Below are 22,613 nucleotides of genomic sequence, written 5' to 3'. Positions count from 1 at the left end.
GGACGATTTGTGTACTACTGTTCATAGATAATATATTTGTACAAAAAAAAATGACCTGTACATACAATGGAAGTCATTTTCAAAGTACACCCTACATTTCAGTTCTCAGGAGGCTTAACCCCAAACCCTCTATAGGTCCAAACATTTCTGCTGCTCTCCTCCAATACTGCTCAGTATATCCTTGGGACGTGTGGACTGTCTTTGTTATATGTATGTACTAATTTCAGTATTCACACTGTGCAATAGGAATTCTCATTTGTGCATGTGCTCCACAACACTAGGCACATTGGGGCGTTCACTCCGTACCTTGCTTGGAACGCACTCACTCCAACCTATTCTCCCCTCTCCCTCTGCATCTTCTGCTCCTCCCAAATGTGGCCACTTTGCTTCTGGAAAACCCATGCGCCTGAGTGGAACCCTAGATGGTGGTGGGATCCAAAACAGGTTTTGCACTGGGCAGCTGATACCCTACCTTCTAAAGTGACCCCTTTCACCATGTACAAAAAGCTCTGCTCCTGGACTTCCCACCTAATGTATGATTGCAGTCACCTGTGTTGAACTAGCTAATTGATGAGAATGGTATTTCAACACAGGTGGCTGCAATCATAAATAAAGAGGGAAGTCCAGGAGCAGACCATTTTGTACCTCGTGGAATGGGTCATGTTGGAGGGTCTGTGACACTTTATACCACTGTACATAAATGACCAATGATTCCAAATCAGGACATGCAGGATTTGGTTTTGGATTTGGATCTGTATCAGGGCCAGATTAACAATGGGGCGGATGGAGCTACAGCTCCAGGCCTCCAAATAAAAATAGGCCCATCAACATGACAATGATTACCAGCTGCCTAACTGGCCATAAATTTTAAGTATTTAAATAGTTTTTCTAGTCCCCCGTTCCCCCCCAAAAAACAAAATTATGCAATTTTTCTATTTCTATGTAGTTAGGCAGACATTGTGTCTCATAGTGTAGGGGGTGTACACACCAAGGTGACTGACCACACCACACCGATCACAGCTCTTCCCCTTCTCAGTATAGGCCCTTGAACATTTTCAGCTCCAGGCCCATGTGGGCCTTAATCCGGCCCTGATCTGTATCTCCTTTGAGGTTTTGGATCTGGATTTGGTTTTGCAAAACCACCCTTGTGTGTTTTGGTTTTGGATTTGAAACTGTAGTTTTTTTTTTTTTTAAAAATCATAAAACAGCTGAAATCACATAATTTGGGCCTGTTTTTGTTCCTACAGGATTATTAACCTTAACATTTATTTCCAGTCATTTCCAGTCAATGTTGACAACCTGACAGCTCTCAATATTGATTTAATCCAGTTTAGGCCAAAAGGTTGCATCAAGCTACGGTAGCTGGCTGAATAAGCTAAGCGACAGCAGTGGGCGGCACTAACATGTGGCAGTTCAGCTTCCAACATGGCACAGTGTGGCACTGCAGTGGCAGACAGGATGGCAGTTTAATAAACTATAAAATTAAAAATGTCAGGCAGCAATGCCCCAAACAGCACATAATGCAAAGAAAAGAGGTGCAAGATGGAATGGTCCTTGGGCCCTTCCACCCACCCTTATGTTTTATATAGTAAACAGGACAGTTTAACAAACCAATCACCTCAGCGATAGGCAGGGCCGGATTAAGACTTGTGGGGGCCCCCGGAGCAACTAAGTTGTGGGGGCCCCAACCAATCAAATAGACACTAACCGCCTGTTGCCTCTCCTATGCCCCTGCATGATAGTATGACACATGGCAGTAGGGAACATTGGGGACAGTAGAGCCAGCAGGAAGGAGATCTCTGGGCAGCCAGGTACAATCCTGCAATGCAAGGTTGCCGGCTGGAGCCCCCCGTCACAGCCGCAATGGGCAGTGGAGGGCAAAACGCACATACAAGGAGGGGGCCAGGACCTGGTGCATTACCTGTCAGGACCCCGGTGGCCGCGAGTGGTGCGCATCACGCCGTCAGCTGCCGTCTTCATTCTGCCGGAGGTGCTGTCACTGGCCCGGCTTTCACAGAGGAGCAGCAGCAGCCTCGGCTGGTAGAACGGGGAGCCAGTCAAGCAAGCAGAGCGCCGAGGAGCACATCTCCGCCGCCTGAGGAAAACCCGGACTGGACCCTGGACTGGAAGGTGAGTAGGGGAAGGGTCCAACTGAAGTGTGCGAGTCAGCCATGCTTGCGGACGCCGGGTGGGCAATCGAAGTAGCAGAGTGGGTCAGGTAGGGGCAATGTGTGGGGGCCCCAAATGTGTGGGGGCCCCTGGACGACCGCCCCGTTCGCCCCGCCTATAATCCGGCCCTGGCGACAGGGACTGCCAATGTGGCTGAAGTGGTTGGTTTGTTTGGGCCCCATAAAACAAGCTAACAACAGGCAGCTGACATTGCTGGCAATGATCTCTCCATGTACAAACTGGCTTTACAGAGGCAAGATGTTGTCGCCATCTTCATCCAATTCCTCACCCTCATTAGTGTGTACGTCATCTTCACACAATATTAATTAGTCCCCGCTGGAATCCACCATTACAGTCTCAGGTGCCTCTGTAATGTTTGGATGTAATTAGCGGTAAAGGTCTTCCTCGTGAAATGTGTAATTAATTTTGATGAACATCATCTTTTCCACACTTTGAGGAAGAAGCCTCCTATGTCGATTGCTGACAAGGTTCCCTGCTGTGCTGAAAACTCTTTCTGATTACACACTGGAGGGTGGGCAGCTCAAGTAATGCAAAGCCAGTTTGTGCAAGCGCCTTCAAATTGCCATTTTTACCTGCCAGTAGTGAAACAGACTGTCTGACATGCCTATTTGGATGCTATAATTAAAATAGTCCTCAGCCATTCTTTGAATGGTGACCATATCAGATGGAGTCACGGTAGAGGTCTCATTAATTGTAGACAATTCTTTTAGACCCAAGCAAATGTCAAAACTTGGTTGTGTTGACTCATCTGCATCACCAGTGGGTCTTTTTTTGGGAAAGTTTAGTATTTTCCTGGCAGCCGCACTTGCTGGAGAAACTGAAGGAGGAGCCATCGCTGCATCATGTGCCACTTAGCTGCCAATTTCCTTACCAACAGCTCTTTGCATCTCTTCAGCTCTGAGGGCCTGATTCAGAGCCGGACGCTCTGACCAGAGCGCTTGCTCTGAATCAGGGCCCTCCTACCTAAAAATGGAGCGGCCTCCTGGCCACTCACATAGCTGTGGGTGACCACCCACAGCTTATGCGAGCGGCCAAAAAGATGGTCGCGATGGTCAAGACCATTGCGACCATCGGGCTTGCGACGAGACCCTGCGGTAGGGTCTCGCTGCCGCAAGCCCAGGAGTGCTTTTGGCTCTATCAGAGCCAAAAGCACTCCCACTGACATCACTAGTGATGTCAGTGGGGCCGGCTCCAGACGGAAGGCGTTCCCATGGGAACGCCTCCGTCTGGGCAGCAACACCCCCGGCACGCCCACCAAAGGGGGCGTGTTCAGTAGCGCACGCAGGGGGGGTTTCTAAGCCCCCAGAAACCCCCCCTGATGGGTCACTTTTTTTTCCAGAGACGGAGACAACCTTGTCTCCGTCTCTGCACCAGCCGCGGACCACCCACTGTCCCCTTCAGCTACCATTAGCGCTGTCAGCGCTTACGCGTCAGGTGGCTTTCACATCACCTGACACGGAAGAGCTGACAGCTAAACCGGCAGGGTCTGGGCAGCGCACCGCAATCTACACAGTCCTCCCAGAGTGAGCGCGGGAGAGCCTGAGGGAGGATCGCTGCCGCCCAGCAGCCCGGCACCGAGGAGGATGTCCGCAGCTAGCAGTAGGAAAAGCTGCTATTAGTATGTTATGTGTGTGTCTGTGTTTGTACTTAGTAAAATGCTGCGTGTGTATGCTTCAATATGTGTATGTATGCTGTTTGAATGCTATGTGTGTATGTGTTGAATGCTGTGTGTGTATACTGTATGTTTGCTGAGTATGTCTCACACATATACTATTTATATATACATATATATATATATACAGTATACATATATATGTATATATTACACAAACACGGTATATATATATATATATATATATTATCTACACACAAACAAGGTATATATATATATATATATTTATATAGCTCTCGTGTTTCTGCATCTGTATATACATATATATATATATATATGTATATATGGAAACCCCCCGCTAAAAATCCTGCGTTTGCCACTGCGTGTTGCCACTCACCATCGACAGCACGCCCCCTTTGGTGCGAGACCCATAGCGACAGCTTGGCTGTCGCTATGCGGGTATCGCGCATGCGCACGATTGAGCTCCCTCCGTCGTGCGCATGCGCATTAAAATGTGTTGAACCGATTGCAAGATCCTCAAGGTAAACAAATATAATCTGAACAAAGGGCAGGACGCTCGCAAGCGGGTCGATGTTCCCCCACTGCGCATGCGCACGACGGAGGGAGCTCTGTCGTGCGCATGCGCGAGACCCGGCGAGCGACGGGCTCTCCATCGCTCCGGGTCTCGCACCAAAGGGGGCGTGCTGTCGATGTTGATTGACAGCACGCCCCCTTTGGTGGGCGTGCCGGGGGCGTGCCTACCGTCTGAAGCCGGCCCCACTGACATCACTCCAGGGCTTGCGGCAGCGAGACCCTACCGCAGGGTCTCCGTCGCAAGCCCGATGGTCCCGATGGTCAAGACCATCGCGACCATCATCATGGACGCTCGCATATGCTGTGGGTGTTCACCCACAGCTATGCGAGCGGCCAGGAGGCCGCTCCATTTTCATGGAGGAGGGCACTGATTCAGAGCGAGCGCTCTGGTCAGAGCGTTCGGCTCTGAATCAGGCCCAAAGTTCGCAACTAGATTTGAAATGCAATTTAGGTAATGTGTAGCTAAAGCTATCATCCAAAGTAGCTCAAGGAAATACATATAATGAAAAATTAACACAAACACAAAGGCACTCTCCAAATAAGCACGTGCGCAATAAATGAAAAAACAATGATAGTGATAAGTGGTAATGACCCATCTAGTGAGACATATAATAAAGGTGGAATAATCACCGTTGATTGCAAATACAGAGTCCTTTGTCACATTCAAATCATCAGAGATGAACTGCCTTTCATCATCCTTCGATCTTTTAATCCTCCCAAAGGATCTAGACATTCTGGTCCTGATTCAGAGCTGGACGCTCAGGGCGTTTTTTTTTTTTTTTTGGTGCGTCCACCCACAGCTGTGGTACCACCCACAGCTTATGCGAGCGTCCATGATGATGGTCGCGATGGTCAAGACCATTGCGACGAGACCCTGCGGTAGGGTCTCGCTGCCGCAAGCCCTGGAGTGATTTTGGCTCTATCAGAGCCAAAATCACTCCCACTGACATCTCTAGTGATGTCAGTGGGGCCGGACCCAGACAGTAGGCGTTCCCATGGGAACGCCTCCGTCTGGGCAGCCACGCCCCGGCATGCACACCAAAGGGGGCGTGCTGTCACTCAACATCGACAGCACGCCCCCTTCGGTGCGAGACCCGGAGCGATGGATAGCCCGTCGCTCGCCGGGCCCCGCGCATGCGCACGACGGAGCAGCCTCCGTCGTGCGCATGCGCATTTGGGTACCATCGACCCGCTTGCGAGCGTCCTGCGCTCGCGAGCGGGTCTGAAAGAGACCCTCTGTTTTCCCTTCTTATCTGGCCTAATTGACACTCCGAGCAATGGAAGACAAAAATAGAAAAAAGAAACAAAAAATAGTGCAGGGATCTTCTTAAAAAACAAAATGTAATCACATATTGCACTTACAATATACAAACGATACACAACATATAGTACTCCATCAAGGCAAACTGCAACATCCATTGGGGCGATTCGCAGTCTCTTAGATGTAAAACAGGTAAGCTTTGGTTCCGGACACAAAACCCCTTATTTAGAGACAGTCTCACCACAGAAGCGTGCCTTGCGGGCTATAAAATCTCCCTTATATTCCCCTACAAATTGGTGACAGTGACAGCTGGTCTGAATCGCCACTGATCGGCATGTTCTACATAATGCATGTGCAGATCCAAATAAGATCCGGAAGTCGGAAATGATACGATCTCCTGCGTGTCAGGTGCGTTCCAACACACCTGGAAGCTGCTGCTCTCTTTTTTTTCTCTCAGTCCTGCTATCAGAAAGGTGGGCGGATTTATACTTCAGCGTACGCTCATTGCCGTCGCCCTCTAAGACATAGAGGGCATCCTTAAGCCAGACAGTGCGATCATGGAATTTGCTTACCCGGCCCATTTTGGCAGCAAGCAAGCGCAGCTTAGCGACAGGGTCTGAATCAGGCCTTCAGTCCACTCATTTATCCCAACATGAAAAGTATTTTCCACTGAGCTTGAGTAAGGTACATTCCCCCTCCTTTTCCTATGTCATAGTTCATTGTGTAGCTTTGGATGGCTTTGTGCTGTTCCTCCATCCGCTGAAGCATATAGAGGGTGGAGTTCCACCTTGTAACTACCTCTTGCTTCAGCTGGTGACAGGGCAAATTTAACTTTTCTTGCAGGTCCTACAATCTTCTACATGCCCCACCAAATGACAGCCTGGCGCTAAGAAACTACAATTATAGACCACAGCTGCAAACTCCTATGAGTCTGTGTAAACCCAATAAAAGATCACCTACTGATGATCCCAAACATAAATATTACACTGGTAGAGTTGCGCTAATTGTACTTGTAATTACAAATAAATACTTAACGTGGCAGAAATTAATTCAAGACACCAAATAAATCTAAAATATATTTAATAAACACACAATAAGCATGTCAATAATGGTATACAAATGACATATAACAATCACATTAATATTGCAAAAGTCTATACAGACTATCATGCATTACCATGGAACTTCTTAGTTCCTAATAAAAACCTGCATAACTGGCAAGTTTACTAAAGGAAGCAAAAAACATAAAAAATGTATATATAAAAATTGTATATTTCATATATAATGTGACCAATCTTGATCTGACAGTTCTGACCCAATCAAAGTCCACATGTGAGAGTCCTAATATCCCCTTGATTCTACCTCTGGGTTTTAAACAAGGGGTAACGCTGAAATGATTTCCAAAGATGTAAACAGTATAATGCTATTTAGGAAACATGGACTTCACGCTAATTTGAAGCGTACGTATAATCCACCTGTATATTTAATAATCTTCTACATGCACCTGCTGAATGGCGAAAATGTCCAGAAATTTTGCGGGCCACAGAGAGCATTTCTAGCATTGCCCAGTCATTTTTAATAAAAATTTGCACCACCAAATTGATTGTGTGAGCAAAACATGGGACATGTTGGAATTCACCCTGCTGTAATACTCTCACAATATTGGTGGTGTTGTCAGAAATCACAAATCCTGAGGAGTGTCCAAGCGGGATAAGCCATTTTGCAATCCAGGATAGGGGAGGACTGAGTAGGCTTAACCAATTGGATGCAGGACTACTTCTGATCATGATGGAGAATATTGTTAATGAAGGTGTTGGTGGGGAAGATGCCAGGTGCTTGGATCTACTGTAGCAGAGAGAAGGGAGTTTCAGTAGCTGACCCTGGACTGCTTGTTGTCACTTTTTTCCACAAAGTTTCTGAACTTTGCAAACACTTTTGATGTATGCGCTGTAGATGATGTAACAGGCAGAAGCTTCCTAGATGGTTAGGGTCCCTACCTCTACTTACTCTGGCATGACAATGGGTACAGATGGCTTGACAATTGTTGTCCGGATTTGGGTAGAAATCATTCCACACATAAGAAGTGGATTTTTTTGCTTTATGCCCAGGCATGACAATGGGCTTTCCATTATCATGGGCAACAACTGTTTCCACTGGGGCCTGATTTACACAAACAACATCCTCATCAACAAAATCCTCATCACCAGCATCCTCATCATCAACTTCCTTATTAACGTCAGCTACACAAATATCCTCCTCATCCTGGTGCACTTCCACAGAAGCATCCTCAATTTCTGTGTCAGCATGTTGACTTGTGCTGCTCATCTCCACATTTGCAGAGGATGCACAAGTGGTTGAAGGAGGTTCCTCTTCGAGTACAGTATTGGAAAGGTCAGGCTAACACACGGCACCCGCCGACACACTTAGACTCTCTTCAGGGATTTGTGACATTTCTGTGTGGACAGTTAGTTCCTTTGCCTTAAAGATTTTAATTTTTTTGAAATGCCTACAGGGAGAAGCACTTACATCATCATAAGAGACAGAACCACCAGTCATAAATAAATGCCAAGGCCTTAACCTTTCCTTGCCACTTTGTGTGGTGAAAGGCATATTGCCAATTTTATGTCTTTCTGCAGCTAACTTGCCCTTTGATTTTTTTTTCTTTACCACTGTAAAAGATTGGTTCTTTGATTTTAGATTCCCTGACTTAAGCCATGTATGCCCTTGGGCATCGGCTTTAGTAGATGATGTAGGCGGACTAGTATCATCATGACTGGTGGCACTGGCAGCAGCTCCAGCACTAGTATGTAGTTCCTGCTCTCCTCTCAACTGATCGTTCTCCATATCAACAAACATGAATGAAGTGGGGTACAGCACACATGTCAATTTGTACCAATTTTGCATATTATACTGCAGTATCAATGACCTACAGTGTCACAATATTTTTTATGAATAAGAAAAGAATAACACACTGTGCTACCACTTAAAGTGTCACAAGATTTTTTATAAGTAAAACACTGCTACCACTTACAGTGACTCACAATATGTGTTGAATATTACACTGTATTTCCACTTACAGTGTCACAATATTTTTAATGAATAAACTGCACTACAATTTACAGTGACTCAGAATAAATGTTAAATATTACACTGCGTTTCCACTTACAATGTTGAAATATTTTTATGAATACACTGCACTACCATTTACAGTGTCAAAATAATTTTTATGAATACACTGCGCTACCACTTAGTGTCACAATATTTTTGATGTACACACTGCGCTACCACTTTCAGTGACTCACAATACGTGTTGAATATTACACTGTGTTTCCACTTACAGTGTCAAAATATTTTTTATGAATACACTGCACTACCACTTACAGTGTCACAATATTTTATGAATACAATGCGCTACCACTTAGTGTCACAACACTTGTTTAATATTACACCGCGTTTCCACTTACAGTCACAATATTTTTTATGAATACACTGCGCTACCACTTACAGTGTCTCACAATATGTGTTGAATATTACTCTGCATTTCCACTTACAGTGTCTCAGTAATTTTTATGAATACACTGCGCTATTCCTTACAGTGTCACAATACGTGTTGAATATTACACTGCATTTCCACTTAGTGTCACAATATGTGTAAATTACACTGCGGTTACACTTACAGTGTCACAATACGTATATGAATATTACACTGCAATATGACTTATAGTGTCACAATACGTATATGAATATCACACTCTGGTCTGACTGGCAGCGACACAGTAAAAAAAATTAAATAATATACTGTAGTACAGAAGGGTACAGCACAAAAAAAAATTATATTATTTAGCTTTTATTTGCTTTTTTTTTTTTTTACACTGGGCACCCTTGAACGGACAGAGCACCCCTGGATGGACACAGCAGCCCCTGCCCCTGGATGGTCACAGCAGCCCCTGGATGGACACAGCAGCCCCTGCCCTGTATGGACACAACAGCCCCTGCCATGTATGGACACAGCAGCCCCTGGATGGAAACAGCAGCCCCTGCCCCTGGATGGACACAGCAGCCCCTGCCCTGTATGCACACAGAAGCCACTGAACCTGGATGGACACAGCAGCCCCTGTCCTGTATGGACACAACAGCCCCTGCCATGTATGGACACAGCAGCCCCTGGATGGAAACAGCAGCCCCTGCCCCTGGATGGACACAGCAGCCCCTGCCCTGTATGCACACAGAAGCCACTGAACCTGGATGGACACAGCAGCCCCTGTCCTGTATGGACACAACAGCCCCTGCCATGTATGGACACAGCAGCCCCTGGATGGAAACAGCAGCCACTGCCCCTGGATGGAGACAGCAGCCCCTGCCCTGTATGCACACAGAAGCCACTGAACCTGGATGGACAGAGCAGCCCCTGTCCTGGACGGACACAGCAGCTCATGGATGGACACAGCAGCCACTGACCCTGGAAGGACACAGAAGTCCCTGGATGGACACAGCAGACACTGCCCTGGACAGACACAGCACGACTGCTCACTTCACTCTCCACAGCCAGAGTGAAATGGCGCCAATGACCGGGTACCTTTATAGTATCCAAACCCCCGAGAATCCGATATTGGGATGATGACGTTTTGTCTCGTTTTGGGATTCGAGTCTGGCGGGAAAACTCGAGCTGGACTCGGATTCCAGCCCAGATCGCAAAGTTTGGGTGGGTCCAGTTCTCTGAGAACCAGACCCGCTCATCTCTAATTCCAAATCAATAATATGAACATTTACTTCATATTAAAATGCAAAAAAACATAATTTTTTTATTTTATTTAAAAGACCTCTTTAAGACAGCATTGGGAGGAACTAGTAGAAGCTACAAACTACAAGTACCTAATACAGCGACCACTGAAATGCTACCAAATACAGAGCACAGTGTGGTTCCTGTCAGGACAGTGTCAGGAGTCTTTTACCAGCGCCAGCATTACCGCAGACTCTCCCTGACCAACTGCTGCTCACTTACAACTGTCACCTGCCTGACCCTGGTCATGTGACCGGTCTCTGACCTCTTGAGGAACTGCAGAGACTGCTGGGAATTGTCTGGCTGTGCAATGATAGACCTGCGCTGTAGCGTGATGCACAGTGTCAGACATAATACCTCACATAGCTGGGTATTACATGATCAGTGGTCAGTATCAGGGTCGTAACAAGAGGTGTGCCAGCTGTGCCACTGCACAGAGCGCAGGGATCTATGGGTGGCACCATCACTGCTCTATGACCCTTACTGCTGACTAGCAGGTACCCTGCAGCCAGTATTTATGTGGCAGTGCCACCCGAAGCATCCATTAGAAACTCCGCAGATGCAACCTACTATCTGTACAGCTGCTTAAAATGTCCTCAGGATGTCCCTGGCAGTACTGCACTTCCCGTTGCTGGTAGCACCGCCCTTTCTGTGCAACATCATGACATCATAATGCAGTGCCCCTTATACAGTGCCCCAAGTAGTGGTCCCCCCTATGCAATGCCCCTTATACAGTGCCCCAGTAGTGCTCCTTATAAAGTGACCCAGTAGTGCCCCTTACACAGTGTCCCCAATAGTGGTCCACCCTATGCAGTACCCCCAGTAGTGTCCCTTACACAGTGCCCCCATTAGTGGCCCTTATGTAGTGCCACCAGTAGTGCCCCTTACAGTGCCCCCAGTAGTGGTCCCCCCTATGCAGTGCCCCTTATAAAGTGCCCCCAGTAATTCCTCTTATGCAGTGCCCCCAGTAGTGCCCATTATACAGTGCCCCTAACCAGTACTGCCCCTCATACTGTGCCCCCAGTAGTGGTGCTCCTTAGATTGTGCCCAGGGCAGTAGTGCTCCTTATACAGTGCCCCCAATAGTTGTCCTCCTATGCAGTGCCCCCAGTAGTGCCCCTTATAAAGTGCCTCAGTAGTGCCAACAGTAGTGCCCCTTATGAAGTGCCACCGGTAGTGCCCCTAATGCAGTGCCCCCAATAGTACCCCTTATGCAGTGCCCCTTATACAGTGCCCTCAGTAGTGGCCCCCCTATGAAATGCCCCTTTTAAAGTGCCCCCAGTAATGCCCCTTATGCAGTGCCCCCAGTAGTGCCCTTATACTGTGCCCCCTATACACTACCCTCAGTAGTGCCAATATGCACTAATGCTGCAGTAATGCTGCTTATGCTGTGCCCCCACCCCTGTGCAGTACTACTTACCTTATCCCAGTAGTGGTCCCCCATATACAGTACCACCACTAGTGCCCCTTATGCAGTGCCCCCAGTAGTGGTGCCCTTATACAGTGCCCTTAGCCAGTACTGCCCCTCATATTGTGCCCCCAGTAGTGGTGCCACTTATACAGTGCCCCGGCCAGTAGTGCTCCTTATACAGTGCCCCCAGTAGTGGTGTCCCTTATACAGTGCCCCCTGTCAGTAATGCCCCATATACAGTGCCGCCAGTCAGTAATGCCCCTTATACAGTGCCCCTGCCCAGTAGCGCCCCTTACATCTATAACATTTTGACATACACACACAAATCACTTACCTGAAACTCCGATTCTGTGCCCGCCACCGTCCACTCCTCTGTCCCCCAGCTTGGCACTATGGGAGAGACGTCATGACATCATGACGTCTCTCCCTTCACCCACTGTGGGAGCCGGATGTCGGAGCTCATGAGTGAGCTCCAGCCCGGCTCCAGCCAAGGGTGCAGCAGCCAATGAGAGTCTGTCTGGACACAGCAGACACTGGGTAGTACGAGTGGAGTGCTTGTTTTACCGTGTACTGCGGGCCGCATTTATGCGCAGTCCGCACTACACTTACTGAAACCACTGACCTGGATCGTGGCCAGTGGCATCCAGGACACGAGCCCCGCCCGCCCCCCCTAGTTACGTCACTGGTAAAGCATCAAGTTTATAGTTATAAAGCCAACATAGCTAAAATGCTTTGTATAACACTACTGCCACGTCGGCATTTTCTGGTCGACATTAGGCTGTAGACATTTTGCCTGTTGATGGCATAAGTGTCAACCACTCATGCCCAACACTGAAATGTCTTCATTTTATTTCCCTGCTGCCACTTGTCTGGCGCCCCCAAGTCCTGGCACCCTATGCTGCAGTGTAATTAGTCTAATGGATAATCAGGCATTGTACATGTATTACTATAAACTGTCTTCTTCACCACTGATATAGCACTAACCACCATCAAAGCTAAACAACACATAATGCCATAGACTACCTCTGTGCATTGAGGCAATCTGACAGTCACGACACCCTCTTGTGATATAACCACAAGAAAAGATGGTCACAGGGAACATATTTGGGAGTCTGACTACTTTAAATAGCTTCTATGGTGTCTAAATAAGTTTTGCAAAGTCCTTAGTTATGGATCTGCTTTATGTCGCAATGCAGAAAATGGCACTTATAAATAATTATGACGACAATCTTAATACTCATTTACAATTACTATATGACATTTGTGCCATACTGTTAAAGGCCATAAACTGTCCTATTCCTGTTCTCTGTAATCGTTGTGACAGCTCTGCCATCACCAGGGGGTTCTCTTAAATCTGGAACAGCCGCCCGTCAATCCTTGATCTATGCTACAAAGCAGCATGATATCATATTAATGCTTGTTGCTGCAATCCACCTCAAACTATTTGTATGGAAAAATACATTGTGTGTTTGCCAAAAATAATTAAAGTATATGCATTACATCTGCTAGGCAACGTAGCAATACCGTGTCAAGTTCCCCTACTAATATAGCATTCAGCTATTAGCTCTTCCATTGCAACTGGCACAACTCCATAGATGTCCCATCTTCTCTAATGTTGCAGGTATCTCTGGGCTCGGTCAACCTCTCTGCCCTATTCCTTACTTAGAAAACAACTTCTTTTTTTTTTGTAGCTTGAAACTCATTTGCCAGTAATTGTCCTGAATATTTTGCCAAAAACTGAACTTATATAACAAGGTAATGTCAACAATGAGAAACTGCATGATAAAATCCTATCCAAAAGTGAAAAATGCTAATTATGTCTCATTTAGCAGCTGGATACAGAAATGCTCATTAGTTTTAAGAGGGTTAATCTTTTTAACTTTTGCATATTGATATGCCAATTATGCCTAATTGTACAAGAGGCATCAGTCAAGGTAATAGTGCAGAAACACATGAAAGTTATTAAGTATATCCCAACATATAATAAAGTAGGTGTTAATTGGTAGCTGAGTTCTGCAGGCTATTGAGGTGGATAATTCATTGCGTAATGGATCACTTGTAATTTCTCGACATAATTCCTTTTTCAGTCTCACGCTGTGATGTTTTCATGCTTGTCAAAAAACAACTGCAGCCGGGTGCCTTTTGTTAAACACAGGCAATAAAATATGTTTGGCTTCATTAAATATACTTAACTTTTAAACTTTTTCAAAAGGTATTTTTCTTCATCAAATAACACTGTCAAGAAAGGATCTTCAAAGGAAAAAAAAAGTCAAACGTCATTTAACCAAAGTAATTTAGATTTTTCTGTAGCAATCACCTTTTTTCTCTATGAAACGCCTTTTTTCTCTATGTTATAACAGTTGCAATTGTGGAACATGTATTTGTAATATACTAGATAGGTCACTATGATATTTATGGTGGCTAGCAATGGTTCTCTTTAACACAGTGTTACCCAAATATAGGGCTATTTTACAATTCCCAGACAGGGACATGGCCAGGGCAGGGGGGGGGGGGGGGTGACCAAAACTGCAGTAGGGTTACAACTATTTTATTTGTCAGATTTCAGGCCATTATCTTGCTACTCTAATAAAAAGCCCCCTCATACCCCTTTATGTGCCTCAGAGCCCCCTCATGCTCCTATGTATGACTCATAGCCCCCCTCATGCTCCTTAATATGCCTCAGAGCCCACTCCTGCTTCTTTATATGCCAGCCCAGAATCCACTCATACTCCTTTGTATGCCTCAGAGCCCCATCATGCCCCTTTAATTGTTAGTCCAGAGTCCCCATATGCCCCTTTATACAACTGAGAGACTCATCATGCCCATTTATATGCCATCCCAGAGCCACCTCATACCCCTTTATATGCCCCATCAGGCCCCTATATCTGCCTCAAAGCCCCCTCATACCCACTTGTTTGCCTCAGAGCCGCCTCATGCCCATAATACCAGATGGCCAGTCCAGAGCCCATTGAACATTAAATGGCTGTTGTCTCAGCTTCATGTCAATTAAACAAGTTTTTAGCAATATGTAATGTTATATACAATAAATATACAAATTCAAGTTGATAAAATGGATTCAAAGTACCAGAAAATATATATAAATTAAACTCTCTAAATTAAAATCACATACAGAAGCAAACTTTGAAAAAGGCATCAGCTTATAGTAAGAAATATGTATTGTAATCTACAAACTTCAACAGCCACTAATTTGGCAAACCGGCAATTTGTAAAGTCAGGAAACAGTTTAAATAGTGCTGTGAGGTAAATAATTGAGGCTTATGTTGATGCAATGGTAATAGAGGCTCATCTGTAAACAAGTACATTGGGCCTACATAAATACCAAAATATGGAACTTTGATTAATTAGGGGGTAGAAGTCCTCCACAGATATTGCAAAGTCCCAGTTAATAACTTGCATTTCAATCCAGGAATAATGAACTCACTGATGTGTGGTGTGTGCCGCTGTATTGATGAAGAGAAGGTGCTCTGCAAAGAACTCCTCCAGATCCGCTGTTAGCTAACACAGGTTGTGTTTTGAGGTGACGCCACCACCTGGCCCGGATAAGGCAGCCTCCATACTCTGGACAGCACTGCTGATTTCTCGATGGTCCAGAGCAGTGGTGGATTTTACCTATAGTAGGTGCTGCAGGGATGTAGTCCCCCCAGTAAAATCCACCATGGTAAGCCCTGAATCCGTGCAATAGCAGGCTTCCATGGTAGCATGTCTGACTGTAAGTTTCAAGAGTTTTCTCCTCCTGGGAATGCCAGTCCACACTGCCATTAGGACAAACCATAACCAATGAGAAACCATGGCTGCGTATATTATGGCAGTGTTTTCTGGCTTCTAGGGGCTGCATTTCCTAGAAGCCATCCCCTCTAAGATTTCTTTGCATGCGCACTGGAGATGGAGTGGAGTCCGGACCATGTTGACGACTTCAACTGAAGCCTGGGCAGCCCTCCTACCTTAAGAACCACTGGTCCCAAACTCTATTGTCATGCATCCCCCCCCTTTTCTGAGCAGTAAAGTTTAGTCTCATATATGACTTTAATAAATCATGACAATGAGTGGACATGAGGAGTGTATTTATTACATGCAGAGCACCTCCGAAGGTGCAGCCCCCCAAAAATGCCTTTTTCCTACCCTTCTATCTCATTTCAACAATCTCACTATGCAAAAAGTATTCTCATTGGTGCATTGCTAGGGGCACCAAATGCCTAATCAGTACTTCAATTCATACCTACCGACTTTCTGGCTGCTCCTTCCGGGAGGGAGCAGCCAGATCGGCAGGACGGGGGCGTAGCCATGAAAAGGGGGAGTGGCCGGGCGGGTGACAGCACTTGTGGGCGTGGCGGGGGCGTGGGTCACGTGATCGTGTCTGTTTGGCCCCGCCCCTGCTACACAATGCCGATAAAATAGGCATTGTGAAGCAGGGGGCGGGGCCAAAATGACGCAAATTGCATCACCGCCCCCCCCAGCTGCGGGTGTTGCAGGGGTTATTGCGGGGGGGACAGGAGGGGTGGGCGGCAGCCGGGAGAATTGCCTGCCTTCCCGGGAGGTCGGGAGCGGCACCCGATTTTCGGGAGGCTCCCAACCAAATCGGGAGGGTAGGCAAGTATGCTTCAATTTCAATGCCCTCAGAGACACACATCTAGTTCATATAGGCAACACCAATGTCAAGAACATCCAGTACGCTGGTGCACTAGTTTAAAACCACAATTTGTCGTTTTCATCCTGTGCACATTTTAAAAATTTCAACACATTCAAAATGTTGACATTTACCATGTCGACACCAAAATATCGACATATGATGTTTTGATGTTTTCTTAGGTTAGGGTTAAATTTAGAGTTAGGATTAGGTTTAGGGTTAGGTTTCAGGTTAGGATTAGGTTTAGTGTTAGACTTAGGTTTAGGTTTACGATTAGGTTTAGGGTTAGTAGTTAGATTAAAATAAGGAATAAACCATATTCCAACATTTTGGTGTCGACTTTTTGAATGTGTCAACATTTTAACCATGTCGACCTAAAAACATGCTGACATAGTGGTTGTCGATCTAATGACCATGTCGACTATCTGATATTCAGACCTTGTCAACATTCTGGTGTTGACATACTGAATTTCCAACGTCTGAATATTGACAAGTCATACCACACCCTTAAAAACAACAATCTATGTTAGTGCAAGAAAATTCTACATATATATTAATAAACAATTTACTAATGGCGGTTTTGGGGTATTTTAAACTATTTTTTATTGGAGATAATTGTATATATACACCTTTGGGGTGTGACCTAATGTAAGGAGGCGGAGCCAGGCATCCATAAAAAAAATATATAGAAAAATAGTGCAGTGCAGGCACCCTACCTCATCCCCGAGCATGCACAACCTGTCAATATCGGCAGGATGGCCTGCATATTCAGGCGATGACAGATGCCGGCAATGACCAGCGGGAGCGCGCATCGCTGGTCGTTGCAGGCATATTCACTGCGCAATTAATGAATGAATGAACGATAACGATGTCGTAATCGTTCAATTGTTAATTTTATCGTGTAGTGGATATGCACTATTACTGTACCTTGGTGGGGAAGTCTTGTTACAGCAACAACTCTTAACTAAAGCCACACCCCAGCAGAGGGGCAAGGGTTCCCCAGACACAGAGAGATGCAACACTGGTTCTGATTCAGAGCCGGACGCTCTGACCAGAGCGCTCGCTCTGAATCAGGGCCCTCCTACTTAAAAATGGAACGGCCTCTTGGACGCTCGCATAGTTGTGGGTGACCACCCACAGCTTATGCGAGCGTCCATGATGATGGTTGTGATGGACAAGACCATCGCGACCATCGGGCTTGCGACGAGACCCTGCGGTAGGGTCTCGCTGCCGCAAGCCCTGGAGTGATTTTGGCTCTATCAGAGCCCAAATCACTCCCACTGATATCACTAGTGATGTCAGTGGGGCCGGACCCAGACGGTAGGCGTTCCCATGGGAACGCCTCCACCTGGGCAGGCACGCCCACCAAAGGGGGCGTGCTGTCAATCACCATCGACAGCACGCCCCCTTTGGTGCGAGACCCGGAGCGACAGCTTGGCTATCGCTATCAGGGTCTCGCGCATGCGCACGACGGGGCTCCCTCCGTTGTGCGCATGCGCATTTGGGTACCATCGACCCGCTTGTGAGCGTCCTGCGCTCGCGAGCAGGTCTGAATGAGACCCACAGTTCAGATGAAATCTAAAAGCAATATTTATACTACAATCTGGTGTAATAATTAGAACGTTCTCACCTAGTGTTGAGAATCCGTTTTTGCTTTAGGCTGTTTCCTCACACTCCTCCTTTCTCTGTTCACTGATCTCTCGTTTTTGCTTACTCTCAGCAGCTGTGCGTAATTACACTGCCAAGTCCTGGAGCTGTCTTTCTCCCTCCAACCTTGATGTGCAGATCACCCAGCACATCCTTGTCCAGCACCTCCTTGGCCTTGCATCAACTATAGCCATCACTAACAGTCCTCTCTGTAACTGTCACTCCAGGCTGTGCAGTGCTCATCTCCCTAGATGAACCTGGTAAATTGTGGGGCAGTAGTTTATTATGGCTGCTGTGGCCTGAGCAGTGCCAGCAAGCCATTGAATTGGTACATCACTTTTGCGGGATACTGTACCACACATGGAGCACTGGAAACATGGATAGTGCTGGGGATAAACACAAGCAAGGAGGGCCCTGCCCATGAGAGCTTATATGCTAAGAGGCGGGATGTACAACTGGAGGGTGAACTGAGGACAAGAGAAGGTCCCAAATGTTAGGAGGTAGCAGAAGTGGGTATGGAGTCATTGGAACAATTAAGTTCTATACCCATATACAGTGCAAGCTGCATTCAATGTCCAAACAAAAAAATCCATTAAAAGAATGTATTTTAATGCTAGTGGGTAACTCATACATACAACATACTTGCTTACTTTTGAAAAAGCATTTCATGGAGATTGTGAAAGCAACACTTATGGTGCATGTTAAAGTGGGCGTGTACTGCTACATCTGAGAGGCGTGTCACAAAATTGAGTTACCTGCAAATGTAAATGAGCCCAAAAGCAGTTACTAAGATCTACTTGCTGATGAAAACACACTGACACTTTTAAGAAAATACATGTAGCCACAGGGATCATTGTGCCTTATACCCAATGTAGGGAAATTATACTAATGATACAGTGTATGTTACATAATGGGGATAAGGTGCAGTCAGGGAGATTGTTAGACTCCTCAGGGAGTCAGGGAGATTGCTACTATTTCAGGTGTCTCCCTGACAATCAGGGAGAGTTGTTAAGTATGACCTACAAATTCCATAATATTTGGTGAAACGTTGGAATCTATTCTATCACCAAGGGGCTCCTATATCTGTTTGTTTTGTAGAAGTAATACTAATGTTACAGATTTTGTTACATTAATTAGTACATCAAAAGTTTGAATTACTGTAATCATAGGTCAGAATATAAATGCAACTATATTATTTACCTAAATGTCCAATCTTGAAAATATTTTATACACTGTACATCAATGACAATGATAAGCATTCTCCTACCTGTTTGTTGGCCTCTCCGGGATCAATGAGGACCATAGATTTGGTCTGGCTCAGCCGATCATGTTGTAAATTTGCATTCTTGATCCTCATCTGAACAGTACCAGTTGGCAGCTTTTCTTTTAAGGCTTCACAGGGTACCTTCATTTAAGCAAAGCACATTAGATAAAACCAAGTAAACAGAGTAAGTATTGGCCATTTATTATAAATGTTTCCATTAAGTGAAAGCAACAGTTAGAAAATGTAATGCTGGGCATACACTGGCATATAAATTGTGTGTCAGACCGACAGACATTTTATCTGGCAGCCTGACGCACAGCAGATATTGTCACCATGCACTGTGAGATATTTCAAGGTGTATGGCACCCGATACCTGTGCTCCTTTCCTGGGGAAGAGACATTTCCCCATTCCTTCCCTGTGAAGGAACAGGGGAAATGTCCTTTGGTCGGCCGCTACAGCGCATACACTGCCTGATGAGGCTGAATTTTAACTTGGACATGCTGAACAATTCGGCATGCCCAACCGATCAATAATTTCAGACTGGTTGCTCGATTACCCAATTCATTTATCTGTGCGATCCGTCGATGTTAAGGTGCCCATCCACTAGATTAGCTGAAAATGACTGCACGATTACGACATTGTAATCGTGCAGTGTTTGTCAGTCTGTGATGAGCCTACACTGAATGAGCAGTCGTTCAATACAGGCTCATTCTTCATCTGCAAACATGCTCAACCTGATTTTATCATCAGGTTGACTAGTTTGTTTGCACGATGATAGATGTCTTTTACGACCAGCGGGCACGCGCATCACTGGTCGTTTTAGACATTTTAGTGAACGATATTAAAACCATTAATGAACGATTGAATGAAAACAACATCGTTATCGTTCAATCGCTCAATTTAATCACCCAGTGGATGGGCAGCATTAGGCAGATTGCCCAGATCAAACAAAAGTCACAGCACTAAGTATACTAAAAATATGCTGCAAATAAAGGTTAAATTATTATTACAAAAGTCTGTTCCCTGTTAGATAAAACACTGAGGCTCAGAAGTATTGTGAAAATAAACTTTACTAAAAGTTGCACGTGGATATAATACATATGAAACACAGAAACAATGCCCCTGATTCAGACCAGCTCGCTGCCGCAGGCAGCTCGCAGGGTCTGTGGGTGTGTTTTTTTTTCCTCTGGCCGCTTGCAAAGTTATGGGAGATCTCCCACAGCTTGTGCGAGTGGCCAGGAGGTCGTCGCGACAATCGCGACGATCGACCTTGCGACGGGACCCTGTGTTAGGGCCTCGGCTACCGCAAGGCCGAGTGGACTTCCTGCTCTAATACAGCAGGAAGTCCACTACTGACATCAGTAGTGATGTCAGTAGGGCCTCCCACAAACTCCAGGCGTTCCTAAGGGAACGCCTGCGTTTGTGCAGCCACCCCCCCTACCCGCCTACAAAACGGGGTGAGCTGTCACTCACCATCGACAGCCTCCCTGTCTTGTAGCGAGCCCTGTAGCGACTGAGCTTCAGTCATTGGACGGGGATAGGCGCATGCGCAGTGGGGAAACATCGAGCCGCTTGCGAACACTGTGCGCTCGCGAGCAGCTCTGAATCAGGCCCTATGTCTTAAAGAATAACCATAAAAACATTTGAACGTTTGTTGCAAGATTCCTGCTCATCGAGTATGATTCATTTTCCAGATATGCATATATTAATCAGAATAAAAACACGAAAAAAACATGTAATAAAGACTGTCACTTTACTCCACATAAATTCAATTGTTCAAAATCAATATATATGATAAACAGCGAAAGAAAATAGGGATAATACTTCGAAGAATGTAAACAGGTTCAGTCCACAGTCTTTAGGATTTTATATATTGCGCTTACTTTAACTGCTGGTAGCTGTCACTTTTTGCTGAGAGTTGGAACAAATTAATACAACTTCTTATAAAGGAGTGTATAAGCCCGTGCTGGCATCACAGCAGAGGTGGCAGGGGTGCATCTATAATGGGTGCAGAATGTGTGGTGCACACGAGCCTGGGTCCAGGGTGGGCCCACACCGCACACCCTGCACCCATACTTTTTAATACTTACCTCTCCAAACTTAAGTCGCATGTCGGCTGGAGAGGCGCTACACAAAATGCCTAGAAAATGTCAGCCGCTGCCACTTTTCTGTCATTCTGCGCATGCGCAGTAGGGAATTCATCTGGAAGCTGCCGCACCATTTTCCCGGTGACCTGCACATGTGCAGTAGGGAATTCATCTGGAAGCTGCCGCACCATTTTCCCGGTAACCTACACATGCGCAGTAGACTCCAGGCATAGACTGGTACCCAGAGTATACGGAAGATGTCAGTGCACGGCGGCCGCCAGAGAGAGAGCAGGGGACCCAAGGCGGGGAGTGAACACGGGCCCCTTCCTCTCTTAATACGCCCCTGAGAGGCGGTGTATCTGACAATGGTTCCCAAAAGTAGCACTATGTTTATCCAGTCAGTTGCAGATAGAAGTGTGTGGACAGAATTAGAGGGGTATCCAGTTTCCTCTGTAAATTTGTACTAGCAAGACAGTCTTAAACCAAAAGAATAACCTCAAGCCCGGCAGCATGTCCACTAAAACCAAAAGAATAACCTCATTCCTGGCATCGTGTCCATATCTAAACAGGTAGCCAGAAAAGTATGACTGTGATGGGCGGTGGAGCCGCAATCAGGCGAGTACTCAGAGCAGATGCATACTGGTGTAAACTGTGGGGCAGGATTGCAAAGGTCAACATGTTTAATTTCCTTGGCAACTGAGACTTTCTCAAGACTGACGGCAAATTGAATACTGTAGATGCCGTATTTATTGAGCTTCTAGGATCAACCAGATAATCGTACAGTATAGTGTATGCTCAGCATAAGTGATTTGCTTTATACTATGTTTCATATTCATATTTAAATCTGGTCTTCAGTGGCAGGGCCATAACTGGGGGTGTGTGAGCAGTGCTTTCGCACAGGGCCCTGGGGGCAGCACTACTGCATGGCACCTACATGTGGCTTGCAGGGTGCACTGCAGAGCCAGCTGGAGGGTCTAAGGGACACCTTGGACAGGCACCTTGCAGCCTGTGTAGCTGCTAAGGATGCTCTAGGCAATGCTCTACTACAGTACCTAGAGACCGTGGTCCCGTCCCCTACACATAATGTTATGATGTCACGTGTTTAGAGGCTGGGCCAACACA

The 22,613-nt window shown here is 46.1% G+C and overlaps 1 protein-coding gene across 2 annotated transcripts in view; it reads right to left on the bottom strand.

Moving 5' to 3' along the window:
- ARHGAP15 (Rho GTPase activating protein 15) overlaps positions 1 to 22,613 on the bottom strand; it is a 724,185-nt gene that overhangs the window by 687,420 nt on the left and 14,152 nt on the right. Inside the window, exon 2 of one of the 2 annotated variants that reach the window (XM_088474917.1) lies at positions 19,407 to 19,544. In XM_088474917.1, coding sequence (XP_088331043.1) covers positions 19,407 to 19,496 — 90 coding nt within the window. In that variant the 5' untranslated portion in view covers positions 19,497 to 19,544. Of the gene's footprint in view, positions 1 to 19,406; positions 19,545 to 22,613 lie in introns of those variants that run through there. The other variant, XM_088474916.1, reaches the window with a different exon arrangement.

The sequence above is a fragment of the Taudactylus pleione genome, unplaced genomic scaffold (genome assembly GCF_031769625.1).
Source record: "Taudactylus pleione unplaced genomic scaffold, aTauple2 ptg000156l, whole genome shotgun sequence".
Classification (NCBI taxonomy): domain Eukaryota; kingdom Metazoa; phylum Chordata; class Amphibia; order Anura; family Myobatrachidae; genus Taudactylus; species Taudactylus pleione.
Note: the sequence above shows the minus strand (reverse complement) of the source record. Positions and strands in the feature narration are given on the sequence as shown.